The sequence below is a fragment of the Mastigoproctus giganteus genome, chromosome 4, assembly GCF_048544385.1.
Source record: "Mastigoproctus giganteus isolate SK-2022 chromosome 4, ASM4854438v1, whole genome shotgun sequence".
Classification (NCBI taxonomy): domain Eukaryota; kingdom Metazoa; phylum Arthropoda; class Arachnida; order Uropygi; family Thelyphonidae; genus Mastigoproctus; species Mastigoproctus giganteus.
Window position 1 is genome coordinate 115,337,793 of NC_143578.1, and position 14,988 is coordinate 115,352,780.

Sequence of the window (14,988 nt, forward strand, 5' to 3'; positions counted from 1 at the left end):
CACACTATTCGGACTCCCTTCAGTCAGTATCTTGGCAAAGTAGAGGCAGCAAGATTATACACTATCTGAAGCCTCCTAGAGAGTTATCAGTAGGTTCAGTCCAGTGGACTATATAATGGCCAGCTTGCAAACACCATTTTAGAGCTGTACCCTCAAAATGTAAGGAAGATTAGATCTTGCCTCGATGTTCATCATAATATCAAAAGACATCAGTTATACTGTGTGATGGAAGTGGAAGAAGATAGAGTGGTAATCAATGGGCACTGCTCTTCATGGACTAATATTGATGAAATCCCACAGGGGAACCCATTGTTGTTTTCAATATTTATTAATGATGATAACAAAGGTATATCAGACCTAATGTCTTTTTTTTTTTTTTTTTTTTTGTTGTTGCCGCATCGGCTGCTGTGGCCATAATGCACCTCCCAAAGTTTTTGCATTTTACTCTGATCCAAGCCTGAGGCGAGATTCGAACCTGCGACCTTTGGGTTGCCAGGCAGGCACTTTATCCACCTGGCTAGCCTGGTCGGTGTAAGTCTCCAGATGATACAAAGGTAGGCAGGTGGTTAATAACAGTGAACAAGGTGAGCTATTGCAATAAGAACTAAAAAAATTGAATTGATGGGCTGAGAAATCGCAATTGAAGTTTAACATTGACAAATGCAAAGTATTTGTCAGTGTTAATGATGGAAAAAAAAGATGATGCATTAATCCCAGAGTAACTTCTCAACTGTTTGGTACTATACTCAGGGTAGTGGAAAATGAAAAGGACTGGGGGTGGGCATGCCTCTGACTTGCTGCCAGTACAGCTCATGAGGGTTTTGTCAATGATATAGCAAAAATTTGTAGCAGGGCAGAGGAGATGATTATCCCTTTGTACTAGGCCATGGTTAGGCTACATCTTGAGTACTGCATACAGATCTGGAATCTTCACTTTAGGAAAGATGTATATCTGGAATGGGTGCAGAGAAGGGTAACCTCGTGAAGAGAACAAAACGATGTACACCTTTTGTTCCACTAGGTGCCTGCGGAGTGATCTGATTGAGATGTTTAAGATCTTCAATGGATTGAGAAAGCTGAATGTTAATAGAATTTTTCCTTTTGCTGAGACTACACACATGTGGGGGGGGGGGGGCAATTCAAGTTCAATAAGGATGGTTGCAGGTTAGATATGTGGAAGTTTCCTCTTCAACCACCAGCTGGTTGATTCACTTTAACATTTTTTTTTTTTTTTTTTTTTTTATATGAAAACCCCAAACACGAAAGGTATCAAAACCTATAGTACTTAGTACTGTGCATGTGTTGAAGGAGAAGTATGGGGGGAGGGGAGTGCCGGAAACTTTGCTCTAGAGACTAAACATGGGTTTCACCACTTCAAGCCTCCAATAAGCAAAGTGGTGGTATTTCACCAGTTGATGAAAGTCATCTACCACCTACAACATCCACTTTCACATCAACATCTATTCTGTTGATGTGGAAGTGGATGGTTTGAATAAATTCAAGAACTAGACAAATTCTTGGAAGATATGGATAGATGAAATGTGTAGTTTTTTTTGGCTGATGCCTTATTTTCTTGCATCATTTGTCACTTTTATTACTATATTGTAATTTTAGTTAGTGCTTTAAGTGACTTCCATTGTTATTAGTATTAGTAGTGGCAAATTATGCAAGAAAGCGAGCTTTTACAGCATTAGCAAAAAAAAAAAAAAAAAAAAAAACCTTCCCATTTCACCCATCCATTCACTCCAAATGCTTGTCTAGTTCTGTGGCGCCTCTGTAGCCAGGTGGGAAGGAGCAGCGGTGCGTAGCACACGCTTCTTGATTAGACCGGGGTTCGAGCCCGTCACCACCAAATACAGAGGATGTGGAAGGGTCGGGAATGACCACCGCATATCCCCGAGCAATATGGCCTTAGTTGCTAATGCTCCAAAAAACAAACAAACAAAGTCTAGTTCTGTCTTGAACTTATTTAAGTTGTTGACCGCTGCTACGACAGATGAAAATATGTTGCAACTATGAACCACCCACTGGCTAAGGGCAAATTTCCTCACATCTATTCTACAACTGTCTTTCCTCAATTTGAATTTTGAGTAAGAAGAAGAATCCCATCAGCAATGAGCTTTCTCAAACCATTCAGGGCCTTATACACCTCAATCAGATCACCTCACAGGTGATCTGATGATCTGACTGACATCTGGAGACTAGATTGCAGCATCTAGTCTCCAGATGCTGCAATTTGCAGAACTTAAACCTTTCTTGGTAACTGCAATCCTTTGTTCCATTCATCAATCTCGTTGCCCTTCTCTGTACTCGTTCCAGCAGCTCTACATCCTTCCTAAAATGTGGCCTCTAGACCTGTATGCAGTACTCAAGGTGTGGCCTAACCATTGCCTTATACAAGGGGGCAATCACCTCCTTATCCCTGCTGGCAAAATTCCTGTGTCATTGACAAGACATTATGAGGTAGTCTTGCAACGTGTCTGCACTGCTCAGAAAACTTCATATCTAGCTGCACAATTACCCAGCAGGTCTTTTTCATTCTTTACCACCCTTAGTGTAGTACCACACAGTCGATATGTTTCTCTGCGGTTACTGCTACCCATATGCAGTACTTTACATTTGTTAATGTTAAATTTGAGTTTCCACCTTTGAGCCCAAAGGCTTAACTTTTCTAGATCCTGTTGCAGTAGTGTACTGTCATTAACAACCCTGCCAACCTTCGTATTGTCTGCAAACTTGGATGTTAATCCTGATATACCTTCATCAATATCATTGATAAATATGTAAAGCAACAAGGGGTCCAACACCGAACCCTGGGAGACTCCACTGATAACATTAGTCTGCAAAGAGCAGTGTCCATTGATAACCACTCTGTCTACTCCCATTCAACCGTCCTCTTATCCATAGCAACAACTTTCCCTTAATGTCATACTGCTCTAATTTGTACAGTAGTCTTCCATTTTCCCAAAATCGAAGTATATGATATCAAAATTATTTTTTGCATCCAGTTCCTTTGTGACCACATCACAGTATCCAATGAAATTTGTCAGACAAGACTTCCCCTTAACAAATCCATGCTGTGTCTGAAGTATAACTGCAGTCTTGTATAGACTATCTTGAAATGCTTCTTTAATGAGCGACTCCATTAATTTTCCTGGAACAGAAGTTAAGCTCACAGGTCTATAATCACTTGTGTCAGCCTTTGATCCTCCTTTGTGAATTGGAGTCACATTTGCACATTTCCAGTCTATGGGTACCTCTCCTGAGTCCAAGGAAGCTCTCATAATTATGGCTAAGGGTTTGCTTACTTCCTTTGCTGCCTCCTTTAATATAACTGGATAGATCCCATCCACCCCGGGTGCCTTTCTTGTATTTATCTTCAACAGTTTCTCCTCCACTTTACTCTCAGTTATTTCAAGATTCTGTAGCTTATTGCTAGAGTTGAATACACCTCTGGCATTCCCCTCGCTGAATAACTCCTCATGTGTGAATGTCGATGCAAAATATTCATTTAGTTTGTTAGCTACCTGATCAGGATCATCAACATATTACACATACATCTAATACAGATTAGACAGGTAGAGATGGACATAGATGCAGGTGCTGCCATAGACATATATACATATATGTTTAAAAAACTTCTTTATAGCAAATTTTTTTAAATTCCCCTTGGTAATTACATTTTAAATAGTTTCCATAGAACCAAAAAACTTTTCGATATAACAAGTGGATTGCTAGAGACAACCAGGTATGCATTGTTCACACTTCTGGCCTTCAAGCGATTTAGGCAATTTCAGCTTTTTACAGAAAATTAATTGTATCATGAGTTTTAGAATTTTAAGGTGTTCTGTTTATGCTTTTAAATTTAGAGTTTGGCGTATTATGGCCTTAGTAGCTGATGTGCCATAAAACAACCTAAAAGAACCAACCCCCTGATAATTTATTATCATACCCTGTGTTTTTCTTCTCTGCCATTAAGCTCATCAGTTTATCTAACATTTTATCAGTATAAAATTCTTAATAGCCTCTACAATTATCTCTCTGTACTTTTTACCTTTACAATTTTTAACATAATTTATACTGAAATGAGTTTAAAAATTGATCAAGCCCACAAGCAAGCTTGTCAAAATGTAATGTTGTTCCTTTCTTTAAATCCTGCCAGCCAACTTTAACTTGCTTTAAAATTACTCCTCTCCAGCTTTTTAGCAAAATCTTCTGCTTTTGCCGTTATCATTGGCTCACTCAAAGGAATATTTTTGTAATATTCCTTTACCTGCTTAAACCACTTTAAGACACACTCATCAACTTCAGGAAGATTGGCCCCTCTGAGTCATTTCCTTTGTCCATTCTGTAAATTCCATGATTTCATTATCTTCTCTTTAGTTTTCAGATAAGTGGACAGCATGTTCAGTAGAATTCCATGTTCTTTAGTGATGTCAAACTTCTACCTCGTTAATCACTTCAACTTTTTTGGCGAATGTTAGGCTTGTATATGTATCACATTTAGTCATGTTTACCAGTAGCATATTCAACTCCAAAGTACAGTTAGCCCTCGTTTTGCACTGGTCTGATTTGCGCCAATCACTAACCACAATGCCATTTTTATTTTTATTTATTTATTTTTGCAATTTTTTTATAAATTGAAAGTTTTTAAAATCGTCAGACAAAATTTATCGGCATCATAACTGTGCTATGTATCGTGCACTGTTCACATGATTTAGAACACTCTGAGCCAATCAGCAATAAGCGCATTCATATCAGAGGCAAGAAAGATTCCCGCCCTCCAAGTAACCACTCGTGGATGCGGGTAGTAAAGGTCCATGCTGTGAAGCATTCAGTTGGTTGTTGTTTAAGCTATTTACACATGCTGGAAATTTATTGCGCTAACATTTTTTTATTAATTGTGCTATTAATAAATTAAATAATAATAATAGTGATAGCTGTGTGCAGTTTTTTCCAATCGTGTTATAAAGTTTTTAATTCAATAGAATAAAGACACGTCATGTCTGGTAAAAGTAGTTAATTGAATCATAATGCAATATTCAGAGGATAGAATCTAATGAAAGCCGCCCTAATGTTTGTGTAGGGCTTTGAATATGTCTCCATCAACTATTACTACAACTACGAAGAATGCTAATAAAATAAAATAATCAACACAAATTGGTAGGTAAAATTTTTGGTGCCCGGAACTTAATCCTGTGATTTCTGATTGATTCCATTATATAAAGAGTTCCATTTGTGCCGATTCCATTTGCGCCTGTCCACCCAGGAACCTAACCCTGACGTAAATCGAGGGCTACCTGTTATGACAATTACTAAAGCATAGATGCCATTAATGATCATTGTAACAATATTCTCCCAAACTGACTTGTGTTTATTCTAATGAATAAATGCAAATTCATTTTCTCATTTGTGTTTATTCTAAAGAAAAATTCATAATTAGGCAAATGAGAAGTATAGCGAAGCAAATTCATAATGTAAACTGCACAACCAACTTCAAATTACTCAACAACAAAAGCACCAAACTTCGAATTAAAGATAAATTTCTTACATTATATGGAATAGGAAGGTCAAGGGGCAGGAAAGTAATTCAAAATAACCAATATTTTGAATTATCTAAGCTCCACTATATTATAATCCATTTTGATAGTAAAATGCAGAAAATTGGATCTTTACTATGAAGAGACATATTCAATAAGTGCAAATTTCTTGAAGGTAGTAAAGAAGGCTAGCCCATATTTATTTAGTGTACTGAATACAAGGTTCAGCAAAACCTTGAACTGTAACCAGCCAGTATTAAGTATAGTTTGATGTGGTGTCACTTCAATAAACATATTAAAACTAACATTCATACGGTGTAGCATTCTTTTATTTTCACTTAACTTCTGATAATGTAATTAACAAATTTTAGAACATATAAGTGAAGTAAATATAATAAATATGTTAATTATGAAATAATTTCAGTATTTCATAATTAATTTACATAATTTTACCCACTTTACTAATAATAGTTTATTTAGAAGAAACATTCTGGCAGAAAGATGGATCTGTATTAAAAGTTTTATGAATCACAATTTTATGAAAACTTGGCAGATATGTATTTTATGTTGCAATTTTTATTCTAAAGTGGTCTCCTAGTTAGATTTTTTTTTTTTTTTTTTTTTTTTAATGCAGGGACAAGCAACAGATATACAAATTCATGCTGAAGAAATACTGTATTTAAAAAAGAAAATTAATTCACTTTATGCCAAACACACCATACAGCCACTTGAAAAAATCGGTAAGTAAAATTTTAAAAAATATGTATTTGTGCAATTTATATATGCTACTCTTCTGGACCCCTTCTCTAACTAGGCAAGAATTACCTTATAAATATATGATTATCTGATAAAATGTTAACTTTTCCACTCTGCCTGCTTCATACCTTAATTCACTGCAGATCATCAGGGCTGGCTCTCTGCATTGCATTTGTGTTCCCCCACACTTCACATGGCCAGTGCATGTTTTATTCTTTCTTAATTATAAATTATGAAAGAATGCAACATGTAAAAGTTATAATTTTATTTAATATATGATCATTAGTTTGTTTAGAAATTGTAAGTTTATTTACTTTGTAGTGTTTCTTCTTTATGTAGCTGACATGATATATTGTAAATAACAAAATTTAAAGTTATTAAAAATAGCTTTTAGATTGGAAAACATGACAGAAGATTTCTTTAACATCAGACTAAGCACAGTAATTAAAATGAAAACTAATAATATAAATAGTCCAGAAGATGTTGCAACTGAGATGCTCAAACTTATTGATGATGATAACAAAGGAAAGCTTACTGACCTATTCAATAAGGTATTCCAAACGGGGCATATTCCAGATGATTGGCTTAAATCAACCTTCATGATACTTCTTAAGAAAAGTAATCCTAAGTCTTGTGGCGACTTCTAGCTAATCAGTTTTGTGAGTCATGTGCTGAAAATGTTAATAAAGGTGATTTGAAATCGCATATTCATGAAATGTGAATGTATGGTTGGTGACACGCAATTTGGCTTCTGCAACGGCCTTGGAACTAGAGACGTACTTTTCTGCATGCAAGTGTTACTACAGAGATGCAGAGACTTAGGACAAGATATGTATATATATATATATATATGTTTCATTGTTTTTGAAAAAGCTTTTGACCGTGTACAACATGACAGCCTCATCAATATGCTACAACAAATTGGACTTGATGGTAAAGACATATGTATTATCAAGCACCTCTGTTGGAAACAGAAGGCAGTAGTCAGAGTGGTGGACACTAAGACCCAGGAGACTGAATCAGTAGATGGTTTAGGCAAGGCTCTATACTCTCACCACTACTGTTTAACATATACTCCGAATATATTTTCAGAGTAGCTATGGGAGCTGTGGAAAAAGGTATAAAAGTAAATGGCCACATAATAAATAACATTCGTTATGCAGACGACAGCATTAATAGCAGGCAACAACAAAGAACTGCAAGAAATATTAGAACGAGTAAATAAAGCATGCAAAGATCAGGGTTTGCACATCACACAGAAAACAAAATTAATGATTGTGATTAAGACTGGAGTTGAATGCCATTTAAAACAAATCTTGTTTTAAATGGCAAGAACATTGAAAGAATAAAAAGATTCAAATACCTCGGCTGCCAGCTGAATGAAAATTTAGACCCTGATAAAGAGATTAAGATCAGAATTGAGATTGCAAGATCTGGATTCATGAAATATAGATCGCTGGTTTTAGGAAAAAAAGTCTTGCATTGGCAACACCCATGAAGTTTGTAAGGTGCTATGTGTGGCCACTACTTCTATATGGAGTTGAAACTTGGACACTCGGGCTTAAGCGGTGAAGAGAGTGGAGTCCTTTGAGATGTGGGTATATAGAAGAATGCTGAAGATCCCCTGGACTAAGCGGATGACAAATGAACAAGTGTTACAAATAATAGGACATAATCGGCAAATGATGAACATCGTGAAAAGACAAAAGGTAAAATACTTGGGACACATCATGAGAGGAAGGAAGTAAGAGTTGTTGCAGGTGGTCCTGGAGGAAGGATGGAGGGGAAGAGAGGATTGGCTGATGAAAAACCTCATGGATGGATAACATCAAGAGATGGGTGGGACTGGGATTCAAAGAACTTGTCAGATGGGCTGAAGATAGAAAAGAGTTCAAAAAAGTGATTGCCGACCTCTGAACTCAGAGATGGCACCAAAAGAAGAAGAATAAAATAAATAATGGTTGTATAAATAAAACTAAAGAAGAATAAAAGCAATAAAATTGATAGATAAAATCATTAAGACCAAAGTAAAATGGCAAAAACTTTCAAGCCCTTTATCAGCTTGGAATATAGTAGCTTCTTTAGCTAAATTAGCTCCTATGTGCCTGTGCTTTAACTAAACTATTGGCCATCCAAATTGTAAAAATAACAAGAATTGCATGACTGAAACAGGAGCTGTACAGGTAGTAAGTGCTCTACGAGTCACGAAATCATTGCTTTTATAGCCTGTGGCACAAAATAACAAAAAAACAAACTAGTTTTCCAAGTGCACTTTGATAAATTTTAATAAGTGTGTAAGTCTATATTATAAATTGTAGTGTAGAATATTTTTTGCCTTAATAATGGTTAATACAAGATCACATCAACAATACTACAGCACAGGATCGCATGACTCAGGCAGGAATTAGCTATAGGTAATATCTCTACAGTTCGTGAGTTCATTGCTTTTATAGTGTATTACATGCATTACAGGTCACTCCTGCAGAAAATCCTTGTTCAACTGTTGATTCCTAACTGTTGGATGAACTAGATCCTCTGAAGAAATGAATTGATGTATTAGGGAGAAATAAAACTGCAGACTGACTCGTCGGGAACTCAAGTATCTAGTAATTGCCAGCAAAGCACTCCTGATTTGCACCGCAGGAGAGAATGGTCAAGTGTGAATTATTCTGGTTCAGAATATCGAGTGGCCACATTTATTAAAGTCCCCCCACACTTCTGAAACCCCCCAAGTGCAAAAGGTATTAGTATTTAGTACTGTGCATGGGTTGTAGGTTGAGAGGACAAAAGATACTTATTGACATTAGAATTGAATTTCTGAAGATTGTAATTTTCAGGAAATACGTGTAAAACAAGGTTGTTCCAGAAAACAGAAATAGAAGGGATAAATGAGCAAAAGTTAGTTCTGTGAGTTTGGAGTGGAACTGTGAATGGATGCTGACTGGTTGCAGCACGTGTTCATACTGGTTTGGAAGAGAGTGGGGAATAATGGATGCCAATTTGGTGGAACAGTGCCCATGAAAGGATATATAGAAAAGGCATGTAGCAGAAACTGAACTATGAGAAAGAGAGTGGAGAGACAGATCATTAATTAATCGATTTCTCTCTTTTGGTTGGAGTCTAGAAACTTGAGAGAGGTTTTGTGGCACTATTCTAGATGTGGGAACAGTATTCCACGATATGGCAGATTTTAGATTTCTACAGAGTGAGTAGCTGTTCAGAAGGAAATTGACACTGAGAACAAAAAAGAAAACCCTTCCTCTGCATCCAAAAAACTGAGGAGTTTTTTGGATGCAGAGGAAGCAATATTTCTGATGAGCTTATGTTAAGAGAGATTAGAAGTTGGAATATTCCTGATAGAGATATGCGATCTTGTCTGAGAATCTGAGTGTAATCAAAGAGTACTCTATCCTGCAAGAAATAAGACAGGACTGAGATTTAGAGGGATTAAAGTTAACTAAGTTTTCTTTACCCCCCCCCCCCCCCCGAAGAATTACCCAGAGATTGGCATTTAAGGACTTGAAGTTAAGAAGATGAAGTTGTTCGTACAGGACAAGGTTTTACAAATTCCAAAGTGGAATGAAGTGTGCTATTACCAGCAAAACTATGGGTATCCAGTAAGCAGATAAAGGTACAAGAGGAAAGCAGAAAGCAAAAGCCTGAATCTTGGGAATGCCAGCATTAGTCTTTGAGGTTGTCACAGACATTCTCTCAGATATGCCAGACAAACTGTACTTGCTACCTAGGAGTCTAAAATATTGATGGAACTGATATTCGGGTGACACTCAAGTCAAATGGACCCAATTTTGGCGAACTCCGGACGGTCTGTGACAGCAAAATCCTCTGCTTGCACCTTCACGATGGTGGGATTGTTAGTAATCCTGGGTATAACCCTCATGCACAAGCACACTGTGGGTGACCACCCAGGTGTGAACCAATAAACAAGAGGCGCCTCCGTAGCCAGGTGGGAAGGAGCAGCAGTGCGTAGCACACGCTTCTTGATTAGACCGGGGTTCGAGCCCGTCACCACCAAATACGGAGGATGCGGAAAGGTCAGGGAATGACCACCGCATATTCCCGGAGCAATATGGCCTTAGTTGCTAATGCTCCTAAAAACCAAATAACAAACTAACAAACAAACCAATAAACAAGAGTCGAGGTGTGGTGTCCACACTACATGGAGAAATGCCACCCCTCTGTGTTACCAGTCAATACTAGATGGTAGATGACTCTCATCAACCGGTGCAATACCACCACTTTGCTTATTGGAGGCTTGAAGTGGTGGAACCCATGTTTAGTCTCCAGAGATAAGTTCCGGTCAACCCTTCCCCATCTCTTCCATCATGCAGTATGACTGATGACTTTTGATGTTATGATTCACATTATAGCGAGATCCAATCTTCCTTACATTTTGAGGGTACAGTTCTAAAACAGTGTTTGTAGGCCGGCAGCTAGTTAGTACACCAGACCGAACCTATTGATAGCTCTTTAGGAGGCTTCCAGATCAGCTAGTGTATAATCTTGCTACCTCTATTCTGCCAGATACTGACTGGAGGGAGTCCGAGTAGTGTGTATGCGGAGGGCATTGTCGAGGCCACGTTATGTCAAGGATCTGGGTATATTCTTACCATGTGTACCATATATCCAAAAATTTCATTACTTCATACACCATGCCCCCCCACTTTTTCTTACTATTGAATACACCATGAATTGCCAAACTAATAGAGTAAGCTTATCTCCGAAAAGATCTAAACCTCCCAAACACTTCCTAGTTCTTTTCACAAATATATGTGGTCTCAATTCTAATCTCAACGATGTCCATATCCACTTGCATTCTGCCAAACCTCATGTACTTTTTCTGACAGAATCTCAGTTATCGGTTGATTCAACTACTGCTCATCTCAGCTGCCCAAATTATTCGCTGTATGATACCTTTCGCCTCAAAGGTGGTACTTTTGCATAAGTCTATTCCGATATTCCCTGTCAGATACTTGGAAATTTGGTATCTCCTCTTTTCGATCTTCTCTGGCTTAAAATTTCTCTGCCTCATTCTGAGAAATTCATTGGTTGTCTCTACCATTCTCCCAACTCGACTAATCACTTGGAGCTCTTCAACTTCCTCTCTTTGCAACTTGACTTTCTCAGACTTTCCTAAAAACAGTGAGGTAATTTTCCTTGGTGATTTTAATGTTCACAACTCCAGCTGGCTTCCATTTTCTAGTCACACCGACCCAGCTGGTCAAGATGCTGAGGCTTTTGCAATTACTAATGACCTTTTTTTTTTTTTTTTTTATGAAAACCCCAAACACGAAAGGTATCAAAACCTATAGTACTTAGTACCATGCATGGATTGAAGGAGAAGTATGAGGGGAGGGGGATGCCGGAAATTTTGCTCTAGAGACTAAACATGGGTTTCACCACTTGCACAGATTGTTCATTTACCTACAAGAATACCGGACAAACCTAACCATACAGCCAACATGCTTGTTGATCTCTTTCTGACAAACAACCCTACTAAGAACAAAGACAAAGTGAGTGGTCCTTTAGGCACCTCAGGTCATAACTTGGTGATTGTCTCTTCTCCAGTGTAGCCTTTATCTCATGGCTATTCCCAGCCTCGTGTTGTTTGGCCTTACAAGAATGCAAAATGGGATGACCTGCAAGATTTATTTTCTTCTGTTCCTTTGTTGGACTACTGCTGCAAAACTTCTGATGTCAACATTTGGCTCAGATCTCGTCAGTGAAATTATTCTTGTAGGAATGGAATCCTTTATCCCACACTCCACTTTAAAATCTCGTCCTTTATCCAAACCTTGGTTTTCCAATAAATGTGCTAAGGCCATTCAGGAGAAGAATGTTGCATATCGTAATTGGCTTGTTTTCAGTTCTTCAGTTCCATTTTCTGTCTACACCAAAGCTTGCAACAATTGTAAAGCAGTTATTAATCAGTCCAAACTAGATTTTGAACAGGCTAAGAGTAGAAAACTTGCTTCTTGGACTAATGGTAGCTGAGCATTCTGGTCTCTTGCCAAAGCTGTTGGCCGCAACTTTTGCCCATCTCTGCTCCCACCTCTGTCCAAACTAGATGGTTCTGTTGTCACTTCAGCCGAGGATAAAGCTGACCTGCTAGCATCCCATTTTTCTTCCAACTCATGTTAATGATCTTGGTAAAACACCTCCCACCATTCCCAACAACACGCTCCCTTCAATGCCTCCTGTGGTCTTCCGCCAAAAGGATGTCAAAACACCTCCTGTGGTCTTCCGCCAAAAGGATGTCAGAAGGATTTTGACGAATCTTGATGCTAAGAAAGCTCCAGGTCCCAATAGTATTTCTCCACTTGTTCTTAAAACCTGTGCTCCTGAACTTACTCCTATTCTTTGCCGCCTTTTTTCACTTTCCTATTCCAAAGGTGTTTTTCTTTCTGCTTGAAAATTTGCTCATATCCAGCCAGTTCCTAAAAAGGGGTGACAAATCCAATTATCTTCCCATTGCAATTATTCTACTCTTTCTAAAGTAATGGAGAAATCAATTAACCGCCAATTCTTAAACTACCTATAAACCTTCCATCTGATCAACTGTCACCAGTATGGATTCCATCAGTGTCGATCCATGATATTCTTGCTTATGTTACCCATTTATGGACAAATTCAATGACAAAAGTCGGTGAAACAGAAGGAGGTGCTCTAGATATCTCAAAGGCTTTCGATCATGTTTGGCATAAAGGCCTTCTAAACAAGCTTCCATCTTAGTAACGAATGGGCCTGGAGTACTGGGGTCCGTAGTTTAATATACACGTAAGTTAGTTATAAACCAGTTATACAAATATATTAACAAAAAATCAGTAGCTTTCGGGACGCGTGTCCCTTTGTCAACTGACAAATTAAATACAAAATTAATACAATACAACGAGCTGAGTGAGTCACATTAATCATGCGTCATTGTTGTTGCGCGGATGTGTGCTGCTTTACGTATGCCTTTCTGGCGATTTAATGCCTTTGGATTGTTTACTGTGTTGAGTGACTCTAGCCATAGGCGGTGGCGAGAGTGCCGTGAGTGGTCTACTATTTCAAAGTCGCGTTTGGGGTCAAGATCATGGTTGGTGGCCCAGAAATGTTCCACGACTGCGGACTGGTCAGTTTCGGCAAGCTGGATTGCTCTGTCGTGTTCCGTGAGGCGATCCTGGAGATGCCTTGATGTTTCTCCTATGTAGCAACTGTTACAGTCTCTACAGGTGATGCGATATACCACATTGCTGCGTAAGACAGGTGTGACAGGGGTCTTCATGCTGGAGACAAGTGAACGTAGGTTCCTGCAGGGTAATTGCACACATTTGATGTTGTAACTTCTAAGGACCTTCGAGATCCGTCCTGACACGCCTGGATAATAGGGAATGTAGGCGGACGATGTACCGACTTGGTTCGGTGGTCTTGGGTTGGATGTGAGTTCTTCTGCCTGTAATAGGCATCTGCTTAGTACATGGGATGGATAACCACATTTGGTTAGGTCCGCCTTCACATGGGAGATCTCGTTACGCCTAATTGTGTCGGTGCTGGAATGGCTCCAAGCCCTGGAGAATAGGGTGCGGGCAGTGCTATTGAGATGGCTTGGTGCGTGGCCGGACCTGTAGTTAGTGAATTGACCACACCACATGGGTTTGCGGTATACTGAGGTCTCTAGATGTGGGCCTACGCGATGCACCAGGACGTCCAGGAACGGGAGCGTACCGTTCACCTCTGATTCTATGGTAAACTTGATGAAATTAGATAGGGAGTTGAGGTATTCCAGCAGTGCAGTTTCAGAACCACGTGGTATTACGGTAAAAATATCGTCAACGTATCTACACCATGTTGTAATAGGTGTAGGTGGGTTCTGGTGTATCTGCTCCTCCAGATCTTCCATGGCGATGTTAGCTACTACAGAACTGACAGGAGCACCCATAGCAGTGCCATGTACCTGCTGGTAGAGTGAATCCTCAAAAGTGAAGATGCTGCTTGATAAGCATAGGTTGAGGGGCGGTACAGATGTCATCAGTGGATAGTGATGTCCTGGATTGCAGGCCTAAGTCGTTCTCGAGGAGCCTTCTGGCGCAGTGCACGGCCTGTTGGACGGGAATTGAAGTGAATAAAGAAACCACATCAAATGATGCCATGACTGTTGTCAGGGATTGAAAGGTCCTTAATGAGGTGGATGAATTCACTGCTATTTTTAACGGTGTGCGATGTATTACCTATAAGAGGTGAGAGGAGGCGCGCGATATGTTTGGACAGTTCATACGTTGGGGCACTGCAGCACGACACTATAGGTCTGAGGGGAATACCCGGTTTGTGGATCTTTGGTAATCTATAGAATTGTGGTAGTTGGCAGCCAGTAGCACGTAGAAGATGCTGAGTTGTGGTCGAGATCTTCTTATCTTTAAACCATGTGTGGACGAGTTTATTGACATGTGTCTCTAGACGTTTCAAGACCTTAATGGGTGGATCAGATAGAGGTTCATATACGTTTGGGTCTAGTAGGGTCAGGGCTTTCTCTCGGTAGGTTGATCGGTCCAACACAACGGTCCGGCGCCCTTTATCCGCAGGAAGTACGATGATGGAGTTGTCTTTTCTTATAGATGATAGGGTGGCACGCTGACGATGGTTAAGGTTTGAGTAAGTTTTTCGAGTGCTGCGGAGGATTGCGGCAGTCCTGAAA

The 14,988-nt window shown here is 39.1% G+C and overlaps 1 protein-coding gene across 2 annotated transcripts in view; it reads left to right on the forward strand.

Moving 5' to 3' along the window:
* ClpP (Caseinolytic protease proteolytic subunit) overlaps nt 1-14,988 on the forward strand; it is a 92,740-nt gene that overhangs the window by 56,707 nt on the left and 21,045 nt on the right. For both annotated transcript variants that reach the window (XM_090371740.1, XM_090371741.1), the window contains exon 5: nt 6,175-6,280. In XM_090371740.1, coding sequence (XP_090227866.1) covers nt 6,175-6,280 — 106 coding nt within the window. The remainder of the gene's footprint in view (nt 1-6,174; nt 6,281-14,988) is intronic.